Source organism: Chiloscyllium punctatum, chromosome 41 (assembly GCF_047496795.1).
Source record: "Chiloscyllium punctatum isolate Juve2018m chromosome 41, sChiPun1.3, whole genome shotgun sequence".
Lineage (NCBI taxonomy): Eukaryota > Metazoa > Chordata > Chondrichthyes > Orectolobiformes > Hemiscylliidae > Chiloscyllium > Chiloscyllium punctatum.
Genome location: NC_092779.1, coordinates 48,417,124 through 48,432,809, shown reverse-complemented (window position 1 = coordinate 48,432,809; position 15,686 = coordinate 48,417,124). Strand labels below are relative to the sequence as shown.

Sequence of the window (15,686 nt, the reverse complement as noted above, 5' to 3'; positions counted from 1 at the left end):
CTGTTGTGTTATTGATATAAAAGGTGCTTTGTTTTAAGAGCTAAATATATTAATGAGCTAAGGACTAAGATGTAAATCACATGACCATGTGCAAAACACCTTTAAAGACATAGTTATCTGTAACTGCATGTTGTAGTCTAGGATTTTTGAGCTTTTCAAGTGATCTGAAGTAACACAGACTCAGCTGTATAGATTATCAATAACTTACATGGTGTATGGTGTTACTTATCAATAACTTACATTGTAATATGGTGTATGGTGCTTAAAGCCTGGAGGATTAATAATAGAGAATTGAACAGGTAATTTGCATGGATCTTCATTATAGAAGATACAAGTAACATCCTTGTAATAGCTGTAAATCAAGAAATGGAGGTGAGAGAGAAACCCGGGAACATTATATACACCCAGGGAACTAGTACTGAACAAATTGCTGGGATGCAGGCTGAAAAGCCCTGGGTCCTGATGGTTCTGACAAGAGGCAGTTGATGCATTTGTTCGAATTTTCTGAAATTCCCTAAACTTGGGGAAGGTTTTGTTGAATGAGAGGATGGCAAAAGTGAATTCAAAAAGAATGGTTGACAGAAAGCAAATCAGTTAGCTCAGCATCTGTCACAGGGAAGATGTTGCAAATTACTATTAAAAGACATTATAAGAGGGTACCTAGACAAATTCAAGATAATTAGGCAGAGCCAGCATGGTTTTGTGAAAGGAAATGTTGTCTAATCAAATAATTGGAACAGTTGGAGGAATTAATGTGCTGTGGATAAAGGGGAACCATGAATGTTTTGAACTTAGATTTCCAGAAAGCATTTGATAAGGTACCAAATTAAATGTTCTTTTGGGAAATGATAGCTCATGGTGTAAAGGGTAATGTATTGGCATGGATACAAGATTAGTTAGCTGACAGGAGATAGAGATATACATAGGTCATTTTCTAATTGACTCGATGTAATTAGTGTGGCACAGGGATTAATGCTGGGATCACAACTTTTTACAATCAATATGAATGACTTGGCTGGAGCTACCAAAAATATGGTAGCTAAATTCGGTGAATACGAGTAATAGTTAGAAAAATCAGTTGCGAAGAGGACATAAGGTAGATACAAAGGGATATAGTTAGATTAAGGGAGTGGACAAAGATCAAGCAAATCGAGTATAACTTGAAAAAATGTAACGTTATCCGTTTTGACAAGGAGAATAAAGAAAACATATTATATAAATGATGACAGACTGTAGAGCAGTAATATGTAGAGGGATCTGGATGCCCTAGTGCATGAATCACAAAAGCCTAGTATTCACGTACAGCAAGTAATTGGGATAATTAATTGGGAATGTTGATGTTTATGTGAGAGGAATTCAGTACAAAACTAGTTATGTTTCATGTACAGGGCACTGGTGAGATCAAATCTGGAGTAGTGTATATAGTATCAAAATATAGGAACCCGGACCTGCAGTAGGCTCTTCCACCTTTTGAACCTGTTCTGCCATCAACATGATCATGGCTGATCCTCTAATTCAATGCTATTTTCCTGCTTTTGCCCCTTACTCCTTAGAAACAAAGATCTTAAAATGTCTTAAAATCTAAACATTTATTAATCTCTTTCTTAACTATATTGAACGACTTGGCTTTCGTGCAATCTGTGGTAAAGAATTCCACAGGTTTATAACCATTAGTGAAGAAACCTTTCCCCGTCTGAGTCCAGAATTGACCACCCTTCATTATTAGACTGTAACTGTAGGGTTCTTGATTCTTAACCAGGGAAAATATCCTCTCTATATTTAGGCTCTACAGCCCTGTTAGAATTTTAATAAGATCCCCACTCATTCTTGCAATGAATACATACCCAATCAAATAAGTCATTCCTCATAAGACAGTCCTGTCATCCCCAGTATAAACCGAGTGAATTTCTGCTGCACTGTCTCTAGTGTATTCTTTCTTAGGCAGGGAGACCAAAACTGCATGCAATACCCGAGGTGTTATCTTACTAAGGCCCTGTATAACTGTAGTCTTCAGAGCTCAATATACCATTTGCCTTCCTAAGTGCTTACTGCACCTGGCTATTTTCATTAACTGGTGTACAAGGCCACCCGAATCTCTTAGGTCATGTGCACTTCCCAGTATATCACCATTTAAGTAATATTCTGCTTTTTCATACAAAAGTATATAACATCACACTTCATCAAATTGTACTACATCTGCCATGTATTTGCCCACTCACTCAACCTGGTTAAATCACCTTGAAACCTCCTTGCCTCCTCCTCACAATCCTGCCCAGACAGGGAGGGCACGGGGAAAACTTGGAAAATGGTTCCCTCATCCAACTCAGTTGTGTGTGTGTATATGAACAACATTTCTCTAAGCTGCATAGCTTGTGCGCACCCTGCTCTGATGTTCCATTGGCATGCCAACATAGATTGCAGCATTGACTTCTGATTCCAGAAATCACTGCCATGCATGGACTTCAGAGATCTATAGCAGAAGAAAAAATAATTAGTGGGAATGCACATCATGATTAGCCAAGGTCCAGGCAGTGATGATTGTGGTATCCCACTAGTCACTGCTTGTTTGGTCTCCTTATTTAAGGAATAATGAATTGCAAGAGAAGCTCGAACTTGAGATCACTGTTAAAAATAAGAAGTCACCCATTTAAGACAGACGGGGCAGAAGGTTCTTGGTTAGCAAGGGGCTAGACAGGAATTTGTGGTTACAGTCATATCAGCCTTGACCTTATTAAATGGTGTAGCAAACTTGAGGGCCAAATGGCCTACTCCTACACCTAATTTATAACTCATGCTAATTTACCCTCAACTTTAATGTTGCATCCAGTTTAGAGCAACACATTAGAAGAAGGATATGAAGGAGAGAATGCAGTAAAGATTCATGTGATTAAGGGATCCAGGGAATAAAAATTTCGGTTCTGATGATAGATGGAAGAAGTTAAGTCTGTTTTATTGGAGGGGAAGATCAACAGGCATTGTAGATAGGGAGTAGATATTCTCATTCATGAAAGGATTGAGAATCACAGGACACAGATTTAAAGTAATTAGCAAATGAAGTAAAGGCATGATTTTTGTTTTCCCACAGCAATTGGGAAAGATCTGAAATACATTACCTGAGCACATGGTTTTTGTTGTTGCTGGCAATCACTCATTAATGAGTATGATTGTCCATCTAGTTAATTCTGTGTCACTGGTCATGGATTTTGTGGGTCCTTGTGTACCTGATGAGCCCGATCCTAGAGCCGCATCTCAGACCACACAACTGGCAGGTGTTTCTGGTTGGGGAAATTGGACCACCGCCTTGAAATCATTGGCATTCCTTTCTCAAGTTCCTTTTCTGTATTCCTTCTTGCCAATGGGTTTCCTCAAACAACTGTGACCCTTCATACAGGAAGTTCCTCTAAGTCAGTTTCTCCTGACCAAGGATTTCCCAAGTGTTGACATCTCCATTGCATTTCTTGAGGGAAGCCTTTATGAAGTCTTTGAAATGCTTCCCTTGTCCTCTTCGTGTTTGTGTGCTTTCCCTGAAAAGTGCAAAGAAGATTTGCTTTGGAAGTCTGAATTCAGGCATCCTAAAGCACGTGGCCCGCCCAGCAGAGTTGGTTTCGGATGATCATGGCCTTGATGCTGGTGCTATTCACTGCTTGAAGGACACTGATGTTATCAAAGACTGTCATCCTCAGGCATCTGAAACAGCACTTGTAGATTGGATGTGATATTGAATTTCCACCTCAATGTCAGCCTTAGATGGGAGGTAGTTTCCCATGAAAGGGAAATGTTCCACATTTGGGAGGATTTCTCTGTTGTTCTTAATGAAGGGATGGATAAGAACGTTACCTGGGACACATTGATAAAAGATTTGAATCTTCTTGAAGTTGAGGCTGAGACCAATTTTTCAGTAAGTTTCCATTAAGGCATTAAAGTAAGGCTTGAAGATTTTCTCCCAAAGTACCAGAGATGACACTGGCATCTGCATACTGGTGGGCAGATTGTTCATGATAAGATGAAGAATGCTGGGAATGAAGATGTAGAAAAAGGTGGGGATGATGACACATCCCTGCTTGACCCCTGTCTTGACATCAAATGCTTCTGTCTCATTATGTTGTTGAGTTAAATACACTGTTGAGTTTGTGATGGAGGTAAATTCAATCAAGACATTGAAAAGGGAGTTAGATTGCTATTTGAGAAGAAAGAATGAGGAGAAGGCAAATGTATAGTACAAAGTGAATAACTCTTTCAGAGAGTTGGTGCAGATATGATGGGACAAAGGGCCTCCTCCTTTGCTGTAACAACAGTGTGATCCTGCTTTACAAAAGCTTGTAATGCAAAATGTTTTGAAAGAAAGCACTGTTCAGGAAACTTCATACAATTACAACATTTAGAAGGCATCTGATGAGTGTCTGAATAGGAAGGGTTTAAAGGGATCTGGGCCAAATGCTGGCAAATGGGGCTAGATCAGTTTCGGATATCTGGTTGGCATGGACGAGTTAGACCAAAGGGTCTGTTTCCATGTTGTATAACTACAATTCTATGGCTTAAACTTAGCCTTAGAAACTATGGTGGGATGGAGGTGAGGAGTTTGGTCAGTGCCCTAGCAGGGTTTGGGTGTCTTGGAAATTAGTCCTTAACCTTAGCCCAGAATGATGGTAACAGGAAATATCAAAGAAAAATTCTAGAATTATTACTATTTTTAAAAGTGGGTTGCTCTTCAGAGGGTTGGTGTGGACTTGTTGGGCCAAAGAGCCTGTTTCCACGCTGTGGGGAATCTAATTTTATCTAAACTTGATGATATGAAGGGACAGAGTATTCATGGCTGTTGATATGTGATACATCCCAACACTGCACCCATATCTTCAGCTGTCTGGGATGCCTCACCTCTCTGCCACTCAAAGTGGCAGTGCTGAAACTAGAAAATTGCCATTCTCCTTAATAGAAGATCCTCTACATGGAAATAATGCTCTCTGGCATTGCGTGGGTGTGTAAAAGACCCTCAAGGTAAAAACAATGACTGCAGATGCTGAAAATCAAATACTGGATTAGTGGTGCTGGAAGAGCACAGCAGTTCAGGCCAGCACCACTAATCCAGTGTAAAAGACCCTGTCTGGAGATGGGTTGAGCCATTGGATGAGGCTACAACCTTGATGTAAAATCCAGTCCCATTTTACCAGGCCTTTGCAGGTGTTTAAGTTATTTTTGGTAGGTAAGCATACCAAGGATATGGATCTAAGCTAGGTAAATTGAGCTAAAAGCACATATCTGTACCTGAATGCTTTGTGGGTTGGACTTTAGGGGTTAAAATTAATGGCTTAGTCCTCATTTTGCATTTCTATTTCAGGAACCTAAATTAAGTAAAAGGTTTTTTTTTCTTTGCTCTATTTTGCTTGATTCCTCACACACTTCACACCATCCTTGGATCAGAGGAATGGAAATTCATCTGCTCCCAGACCTTAGCCTTAGACGAGACCTCAGAGATAAATGCAAACATTACTGTCCCTTCAAAGTCTCCTCAACCACCATTTTCACTTCTAATCAATTAACCTGTGCTCCAATTGGCACCTTTGAGATCAGTGAAATTAACGTGTTGTAAATCATGGCTTCAAACTAACATTCTATCACTCAATGCAGCAATCTGTTGGAACATTTCCACCTTTCATCTGATTTTTATGGGCCTTTGCCAACCTTTATTATATCTTTACAAGTGAAATATACATTTTTTAATAAGCAGGAGTTTCTGCAAGAAACAAAATCAATACGGACAACCTTTATTGACACAGAATAATCCTCTTCACAATGATTTCATACATTTTGGCAATTCTTAGTTTAAGACAATGCAACAAAGGTGAAAATTTTCACTAAGCCATTACAGGCAAGTCATTAGGTTTGATATATGATGTGCATTATTGATTCAGATTTTGTTCACAATTACTTCGTCAGCTATTTTTCTTGTCAAATAATGTCCATCGTCAAATTCTACAACCTCACAACAGTCCCCTGTATTAATCTTGCTCTCCTGTTGGGTTAATCCAGTCTCGTCAACCAGGTCGCTGTTTTCATCCTTTTCCTTCGTGATCTCTTGATTTTCTTGGTGGATTTCTTTCTGTTTGGTATTTATTTTCTCAACAACTTCCTCCAATTTTGCCTGGTCAAGTTCTGGAGGTATCCTAGTTCTTCCATCTTGCATTATCATCGGTGAAGTATTAAACTTATTCAGTCTTTCCTTTAACTTGATTTCCTTCATCTAAAAATAAACATTACTATTGTATTGAACAAGTAGTTTCCAAGTGTACCTCACCTACTTCAACCAGATTAAAATTAACTGATTGATTTTAAAATGCATACTTAGCACAATCAAAGGAATATAGAATCATAGAGTCACAGAGATGTACAGCATGGAAACAGACCCTTCGGTCCAGATATCCCAACCCAATCTAGTCCCATCTGCCAGCACCTGCCCATATCCCTCCAAACCCCTCCTAAACATATACCCATCCATTTGCCTTTTCAATGTTCCAGTTGTACCAGCCTCCACCACATCCTCTGGCAGCTCATTCCATACACCCTCTGCATGAAAAAGTTGCCCCCTTAGGTCTCTTTTATACATATACCCACCCTCTGTGTGATAAAGTTGCCTCCTTAGGTCTCTTTTATATCTTTCCCCTCTCACCCTAAACTTATGCCCTCTAGCTCTGGACTCCCCCACCCCAGGAAAAAGATTTTGTCTATTTATCCTATCCATGCCCCTCATGATTTTGTAAACCTTGATAAGGTCACCCCTCAGCCTCCAATACTCCAGGGAAAACAGCCCCAGCCTATTCAACCTCTCTCGATAGCTCAAATCCTCCAACCCTGGCAACAACCTTGTAAATCTTTTCTGAACCCTTTCAAGTTTCACAACATCTTTCCAATAGGAAGGAGACCAGAATTGCACACAATATTCCAACAGTGGCCTAACCAGTGTCCTGTACAGTCGCAACATGACCTCCCAACTCCTGTACTCAATACTCTGACCAATAAAAGAAAGCATACCAAACGCCTTCTTCACTATCCTATCTACCTGCAACTCCACTTTCAAGGAGCTATGTATGAACCTGCACTCCAAGGTCTCTTTGTTCAGCAACACTCCCGAGGACCTTACCATTAAATGTATAAGTCCTGCTAAGATTTGCTTTCCCAAAATGCAGCACCTCACATTTATCGGAATAAAACTCCCATCTGCCACTTCTTAGCCCATTGGTCCATCTGATCAAGATCCTGTTGTAATCTGAGGTAACCTTCTTCTGTGTCCACTACACCTCCAATATTGGTGTCATTTAAAAACTTATATCTATTAACTATGCCTCTTATGCCCTACATTCAAATTATTTATATACATGATGAAAACTAGACGACCCAGCACCGAACCTTGTGGCACTCCACTGGTCACAGGCCTCCATTCTGAAAAACAACCCTCCTCCACCTCCCTCTGTCTTCTACTTTGAGCCAGTTCTGTACCAAATGGCTAGTTCTCCCTGTATTCCATGAGATCTAACCTTGCTAACCAGTCTCCCATGAGGAACCTTGTTGAATGCCTTACTGAAGTCCATAGAGATCACGTCCACAGTTCTGCCCTCATCAATCCTCTTTGTTACTTCTTCAAAAAACTCAATCAGGTTTGTGACGCATGATTTCCCATGCACAAAGTCATGTTGACTATCCATAATCAGTCCTTGCCTTTCCAAATACATGTATATCCTGTCCCTCAGGATTCCCTCCAACAACTTGCCCACCACTGAGGTCAGGCTCACTGGTCTATAGTTCCCTGGCTTGTCCTTACCACCTTTCTTAAACAGTGGCACCACGTTAGCCAACCTCCAGTCTTCCGGCAGCTCACCTTTGACTATCGATGATACAAATAACTCCGCAAGACGCCCAGCAATCACTTCTCTAGCTTCCCACAGAGTTCTAGGGTATACCTGATCAGGTCCTGGGGTTTTATCCACTTTTATGCATTTCAAGACATCCAGCACTTCCTCCTCTATAATATGAACATTTTTCAAGATGTCACCATCTATTTCCCTACATTCTATATCTTCCATGTCCTTTTCCACAGTAAATACTGATGCAAAATACTTTTTAATATAAAAAAAACTCCCTCCGACTAACTTATTTTCAATTCTTCTTCTCCGTTTCCTGGTAAGATCATATCCCCAAATTGTATTAACATCCATTAATGACTGATTAGCATAAGGCATAAATTTACAAGCTAAATTATCATTGACCTCCTGGGAGTGCTTATGACAAATTCGTACATGTATTGTACTCCCCATGAATTTCAAAAACTTAATTCAAGGTGTACACTTAATTTCTCATATATATGTTCTCAAGCAAGACAAGTTCTCCATTGGAAGCAAGATTTTAAAATTACCCCTGTAATGTCCACATTTTTAAAAGAAACGGATAGTGCTGCCTTAGCAGTGGCCAAGTGGCATCCTTCTCTACTTTATTGTCAAGATGTTTTGTGAGGACTATTTTTCTGACAGGGGAAGACTTTATGCCATTTGTCTGAGGATGCTGCCAATCTCCTGACAAAGTTACAGCAGGATATTTAGAAAACCCAGTATCATTCCATGTGGCCTTTGGACTTTAGTACCCATTTTATGAATCACGTATTGTTATTTCCACGGGTCAAAGATAAAGCAGGTCAGATAAAGGATATTGGTCAGATATGAGTAGATGATAGATTTGCACATTGTTTTTTTCACCTCTTCTATCTGGGTTTCAAACCAACTGGCTCTCTTAACAAACATTTCTTTCTTCAAATAGCCACATAGCTGCGAACGAGTTGAGTTGCTGGTGGCCTGATGCCACAATATTAAATGAGGCACTCACAAATTTAGCATCTTCACAAGGGTCTGGATATTGTGGGAAATGTGGTGTCAAACTGATTTAGCGGAAAAATATTTGTCCAGATTTTCTGAGGAGTGGCAATCACACACAGATTGCATTATATTTATGTTAAGTATGAGCTCCGCCTTTCTGACAGGGGAAGGCAAAGCATGGCAACCAGTAGTCAAGTGATTTAAAAGGCCAGCATCACAGCTGGCCAGTTTTACTGCTTTTGGGAAAGGCCATGTGTGTAAGGCAAGTGTGAAGTTAGGGTGTTGGGACATTGGGCTGCCAGGTGTATAGGGGATGGGGTTCCAGGTAAGTCTGGTGCTGGGACACAAAGTCGCAAGGGAGACAGATAAGTGATGGATCATTTGTGGTAAGTTGGGATGGGTGGGAGATATTGGGACTGTCGGAGCAGTGGGGCTTGGGGAGGGGTGTTGGTAATGGTGGGGATTGAATGGAGTGTTGTTAGCTCCCATAGGGGAAAGGGAGACAGTGTTAGGTCCCACGTTGGGGGAATGTGGGGATTTTGAGTTTCAAGTCCAGGAAATGAGGTGGGACTTTTTTGGTCCTGGGGTACAGCAGGGTGTCATGTCAGCCCAGGGTGTTTTAGGTCCTTTGGGGGTTTCAGGTCAGGATGATCTGGGGTTTGTGAAGGGTCTGATGAGGGTGTAATTGGGATGATGTAGTAAGTTGGGGGGAGGGTGGGTTAGTTTTTTTAATAGTGATGAATTATTGACTTCACAGCAGTCAAACTCTTCAATTTAAATGGATATATCAGAGAATTCCAGGTGGAATCTTCATCTTCACATGCAATTCACTCAAGTGACTATTACATCAGGGATTCCTCAGCATTCCCCTGTGTAACTCCCACCTACACTGCAGAAACAACTATCTGGCACGTGAAAAATCCAGGCCAATGTTTCTTTGAAGGTATTTGAAGCACATTACAGGGAAAGAGTGACGGGGGGTTTGTCCCATATATAACTTTTGTGTTCTCAGAGCTGGCACAAGGCAGGAAAGCTGAACAAATATTTCACATGGCAACAAAAGGTTCTGGTGGGTGGACATGTGTTGTGATCACTTTCCAAGCATAAGACAGGTACAAAGCACACCAATGTAGCAGCAGAATGGCCTGCATTACATCTGTGAAAATTTAGAACACTGTAAATGGTAATTTTACTTTAAATACAAATCAGCATAAATCTGATTAGATTAATCTGCAGGATGGTCACATATAATAGAGTGGTACAGTGAAATTGTTTTGTATTCTAATATACAATACCTTCCTCCTTTCCTCTGCTGCTATCATTTTATTTTCTATCTCCTCTATTGTCGCACTCTTTTGTACAGTTGTTTCATTCTTTAGTTTATCGAGTCTTGGTGGAGGTTTCTTTAAAATTCCCTCAGGGGACTTCACGTCAAACTAACATGGTAATAAACAAAAGGAAATGACATTGAAAATGAACTTTAAAGAGCTGTTTAAGCATTCAAAAGAAATCAACATGCTAATGAGTTAAACAGTTCAAAACTGCAATATTAAAATCATGGGACTCTTCCTAATTCAAACAGTTTCCATGAATATTATGTGAGAATTTTCACAACAAAGTCAACATGAAAATCCTGGCCTACAGCTACACTTCCTTTGGCAGTTCTACTTTAGTGAGGATTGTTATGGCCTCTTGTGTTGCTACCTCTAGGGTCAGAAGGTTCAGGTTCAAGTCCCATCTATCCTGGAAGTGTATCACAACATCTCTGAACAAGTCAATTTGAAATAATTTTATGGAATTCAATCCAGATAAGTGTGAGGTGATGCACTTGGGAAGGACAAACAAGGCAAGGGAATACATGATGAATGGTAAGTCCCTGGGAAACACTGAGGAGCAGAGGATCCTTGGTTTGCATTTCCACTGGCCCCTTAAAGTTCCTCATGACAGGTAGATAAAGTAGTTAAGAATTCATATGATACATAGTATGTTAGTCAAGGTATGGAGTTTAGGAACAGAGATGTTATAGTGGAAGTGTATAAAATGTTGATTAGGGCACAGGTCTCTACTGTGTGCACTGGGTGGACAAAGCAGACGAACAGAAAAATAGACAATAGACAATAGATGCAGGAGTAGGCCATTCTGCCCTTCGAGCCTGCACCGCCATTCAATATGATCATGGCTGATCATTCCTAATTAGTATCCTGTTCCAGCCTTATCTCCATAACCCTTGACTCCACTATCTTTAAGAGCTCTATCCAATTCTTTCTTAAAAGAAACCAGAGACTGGGCCTCCACTGCCCTCTGGGGCAGAGCATTCCACACAGCCACCACTCTCTGTGTGAAGTAGTTTCTCCTCATCTCTGTCCTAAATGGTCTACCCCGTATTTTTAAGTTGTGTCCTCTGGTTCGGCACTCCCCCATCAACGGAAATATGTTCCCTCCTGCCAGAGTGTCCAGTCCTTTCATAAGCCTATACGTTTCAATCAGATCCCCTCTCAGTCTTCTAAACTCAAGGGTATACAAGCCCAGTCGCTTCAGTCTTTCCGTGTAAGGCAATCCTGCCATTCCAGGAATTGACCTCGTGAACCTACGCTGCACTCCCTCAATAGCCAGAATGTCTTTCCTCAAATTTGGAGACCAGAACTGTACACAGTACTCCAGGTGTGGTCTCACCAGGGCCCTGTACAGCTGCAGAAGCACCTCTTTGCTTCTATACTCAATCCCTCTTGTTATGAAGGCCAGCATGCTATTAGCCTTCTTCACAACCTGCTGTACCTGCATGCTTGCCTTCATTGACTGGTGGACAAGAACACCCAGATCTCTCTGAACAGCCCCTTTACCTAATTTGATACCATTGAGGTAGTAATCTGCCTTCCTGTTCTTGCCACCAAAGTGGATAACCAGACATTTATCCACATTAAAAATATACAGTAATAGCAAACAGAGAGCGCAAAAAAGCAGAAGTAACAAATTCCGATTGAGAGCTGTTAGGGTACATAACAAAACACATAACAGAATAACCTGGATAAAGGATTTGAAAGATACAGAAGGATGGGTGGAACCCAAAGGGAATTCCTGTGGAACAAACAAAAAGGTGGGGTGATCAAAAAAAAGATATAATCTTAAACGGTCAGATAATCAAATTATCTCCATAGCTTAATCTATGTAGAAAGGTTAATGTTAAATATAGGAGCTTCAGAATGTCACAGAAACACTCAGTGATGATGGGCAGATCCCAGAATTAAGAATGTTAGATCAGGAAGTGAATTAGCATATGGGAACACCCTCTCCATACACAAGGGTTTGTCCATCAGAGCCAATTTGGAACCAACCCCTGTGACATCAATGGTAATTAAGGTTAAGGAGTCTAAGTGGAGGCATGAGAGTAGGCGAGGGAGAGGAGGAGTTTGTAACTAATATGTAGAAAATCAACTACATACCTTTGACTCCAGCAAAAAGCAGTTGTCATTAAAAGAGCTGTTCAGATTGAGATCTCAACATGATAACCCAGAGTTTTGGACTAAATTGCAGGAGATGAAACAGTTCCACTCCATGTACCCCAGAGATAACCATGTTTTGGTCAAGGTTAAGTGTCCAGGGATATTTGGGGGCAGCTGGCTGGATGGTATTAGGACAAACATTGAGTATATGACAATGCTGTCACTTTAACAAGACACTTTTTTTAAAAGAGAGGTCGTAAAGGCAAAAGTGCTGAAATGTCTCAAAAGACCCTAGTTTAAAAATGACAGGGGAGTGGCCGGTCGTTCCAGTTCAGGTCTTTTCTTGTTTGGTTTCATTGTAGCAGTCACAGAAGCTGCTGCAGTGCCTAAAGATTCCATGCTTCAGCAGATGATCCCTGACTGACTTTTCCCTCTGAACGCTCTCCTGCCTGTAAGAACCTGTGTTTGAATTTACCTTTTGCCAAGGGGTGTGTTTATAGGATGTTACGGGAATTGGAACAGCTCCTTAGTTAAGTTGCTGTGTCGGGTCAATTAAGTTTTCCAATAGCTAAGTTATTCTAAATCCAACTTTCGTTTGTTTGTGTTTCAGCTGTCGTATTTAAATAAAATCTGTTTTGCTGAAAGCTGAGTGGTTTGACCAGCTGCATCACACCTGGAATATCCACTTCACATCTGCCTTTAAAATAAGAAAAAGTTAAGGTGTAGACTACCTTTTAAAAATATTTTGAGGGGGTCTGGCCTGGTCCATAACAGATTAGAGGCTTTTGCCAGGATTTGTTCGATAATTCCAATTTAGGATTAGGGTTGTTGGACTCAAAGGCGGTGAGTGGTAGGGCATAGAGTCATAGCAATGTACAGCATGGAAACAGACTCTTCGGTCCAACCCGTCCATGCCGACCAGATATCCCAACCCAATCTAGTCCCACCTGCCAGTACCCGGCCCATATCCCTCCAAATCCTTCCTATTCATATACCTATCCAAATGCCTCTTAAATGTTGCAATTGTACCAGCCTCCACCACATCCTCTGGCAGCCCATTCCATACACCCTCTGCATGAAAAAGTTGCCCCTTAGGTCTCTTTTATATCTTTCCCCTCCCACCCTGAACCTATGCCCTCTAGTTCTGGACTCGCCTTTTGTTCGACGTGTTGAATTGGGTTGGTTGAAACTGTGCTTGGTGTAGTAATGATTCTTTCACTCACTAAGAGTTTTCTGGGGATGGAAGAAGTGACTTTGGGGTTTTACAAAAGGAGAGCAAGGCAAAACTGCTGGAATTGGCAGAGAAGCTGGAGTTGGAATTGCCTTCGTTGGTGAGAAAAGGAGAGATAGCTCATCATTTAAATTTGCTAGAAACATCACAGAATCTTTGGAAGTAGCTAGAATTCAATTGCAGATGAGGCAGCTTGAATATGAAAAAGAAATGAAATAGTTTGAATTATGGATTAAAGCAGAGGAAAGGCAAAAAGAAAAAGGGAAAAAGAGAGGAAAATGTGAAAGAGAGAGTTGAACTTCATAAATTGGCAGGATTTATGAATATAGACAGGAAAGTTGGCTTAAAAGGATGGAGGTGAAGGTAAAGATAGGATTGTTCATCCTCACTAAGTCTATCATAGCCAAAGGCCTGATGGGATTGCTTAAATATATCCAATCATTGTCTAAATTTGATGAGAAGCATGTAGAAGCCTTTTTCATCTCATTTGAGTAGGGTGGCTACACAAATGAAGTGGCCAGTGACCATGTAGGTTTTGTTGATCCAAACAAAGCTTATAGGTAGAGCTAGTGAAGTATTTGCATCACTATCAGGAGGTATCTGGGGAGTATGAGGACATGAAAAAAAGCCATCTTAGGTGCACATGAACTTGTGCCAGGAGCCTACAGACAGTGTTTCAGGAATCTAAGGAAAGACCCTGGTCAAACCTACATTGAGTTTGAAAGGATCAAACAAAGTAATTTTGATAGGTGGATAAGGGCATTAAAAATACAACAAACATATAATGCTCTTAGATAGATGATTATTTTGGAGGAGTTAAAAATATCATTCTCTGAGGTAGTGAGAACTCATGTGGAACAGCAGAGAGCTAAAACAGCAAGATTAGCAGTTGAAATGGTCGATGATTATAAATCAAAGTTCATAAATCAAAGTTTGGCTTCCAACATCAATTTCAATCGATGAGGGATAGAAAATGGGGCAAAGAGGAATCCTCACATGGTAAGGGAAATGTAGATCTCAATGAAGATCATAAAGATAACTCACCCCCGGGTAAGAAGGAAACCCATAAAGGGGAAAGAAAAGTTAAAAAGCTCTAGTGTTTTAACTGTAATAAAGTGGATCACATGACACCACAGTATTGGTAGGAAACGCACTGGGAAGACAGGTGTAAGAAAACAGAATAAGCCAGTGAATTTTGTTGAAGGAAAGACAGTGGTGACTAAAAAAGCTGCACGAGAATGTACAACCTGGTTGGAGGTTGGTTAAGAAAGACGTGCCAGATCTTTTTAACCCATTTACTTGCAATGATAAGGTTTACTTACATTTGCCAGGAGCAGCAGGTAAAGAGGTTACAGTATTAAGAGATACGGGATCATGTCAATCTTTCGTGTTGAGAGTTGTGGAGGACTATTGCCAGAAAAACAGCTAGTACATGGAATTCATGGTGAGACAAAAAGTGGTCAATTATATAAAGTGAGGTTAGAATGTTCAGAGAAAAATAGAGAAGCGTGATAGAAGTACTGGAAGGACTCTCAGCTCCAGGAATACAATTTGTCCTTGCTAACAATGTACTGGGTCACAGGTAGGAATGCTACCTACTGTGGTTGAAAAGCCAGTGGAAAATCAGGCAACCGAGGTATTACAGGAAGTACATCCTGGGATTTTTCCTAACTGTGTGCGAACAAAGTCACAAAGACACTGGTTGAATAAGGAAGAGAAATCAAAGAATTCAGATAAGTAAATTGAAGTAGAATTACCAGAGACCATGTTTGATCAAATGGTTGAGACAAAACAGGAATAGGTGGAGGACAAAGTGGATATTTTTAGCTCAGAGAAATTAACTGAGTTACAACAGAAAGATGAAAAAGTGAAGCAATTCTATCAAAAAGCATACATGGAAGAAGAATGAGTGTATCTCGGAGTTCTACTATTGTAAAAATGATGTCTTGCTGAGAAAATGGACTCTATGGTAGCCATGATGTAGAGGTGCTGATGTTGGACTGGGGTGGACAAAGTTAAAAATCACACAAAAACCAGGTTATAGTCCAACAGGTTTATTTGGAAGTACCTGTACTAGCTTTTGGAGCACTGCTCCTTCATCAGGTAGCTATAGAACCAGTCTGGCTCAAGATTGGGGTACAGAAAGACTCTAACCTC

General features: G+C 40.5%; 1 protein-coding gene across 2 annotated transcripts in view; it reads right to left on the bottom strand.

Annotated features, from left to right (window-relative positions):
* Positions 1-5,761: 5,761 nt before the first annotated feature.
* Positions 5,762-15,686, bottom strand: part of stmnd1 (stathmin domain containing 1) — a 57,882-nt gene continuing 47,957 nt past the window's right edge. For both annotated transcript variants that reach the window (XM_072560998.1, XM_072560999.1), the window contains 2 exons: positions 10,154-10,294; positions 5,762-6,238 (listed from right to left, as the gene is read on the bottom strand). In XM_072560998.1, coding sequence (XP_072417099.1) covers positions 5,906-6,238; positions 10,154-10,294 — 474 coding nt within the window. In that variant the 3' untranslated portion in view covers positions 5,762-5,905. The remainder of the gene's footprint in view (positions 6,239-10,153; positions 10,295-15,686) is intronic.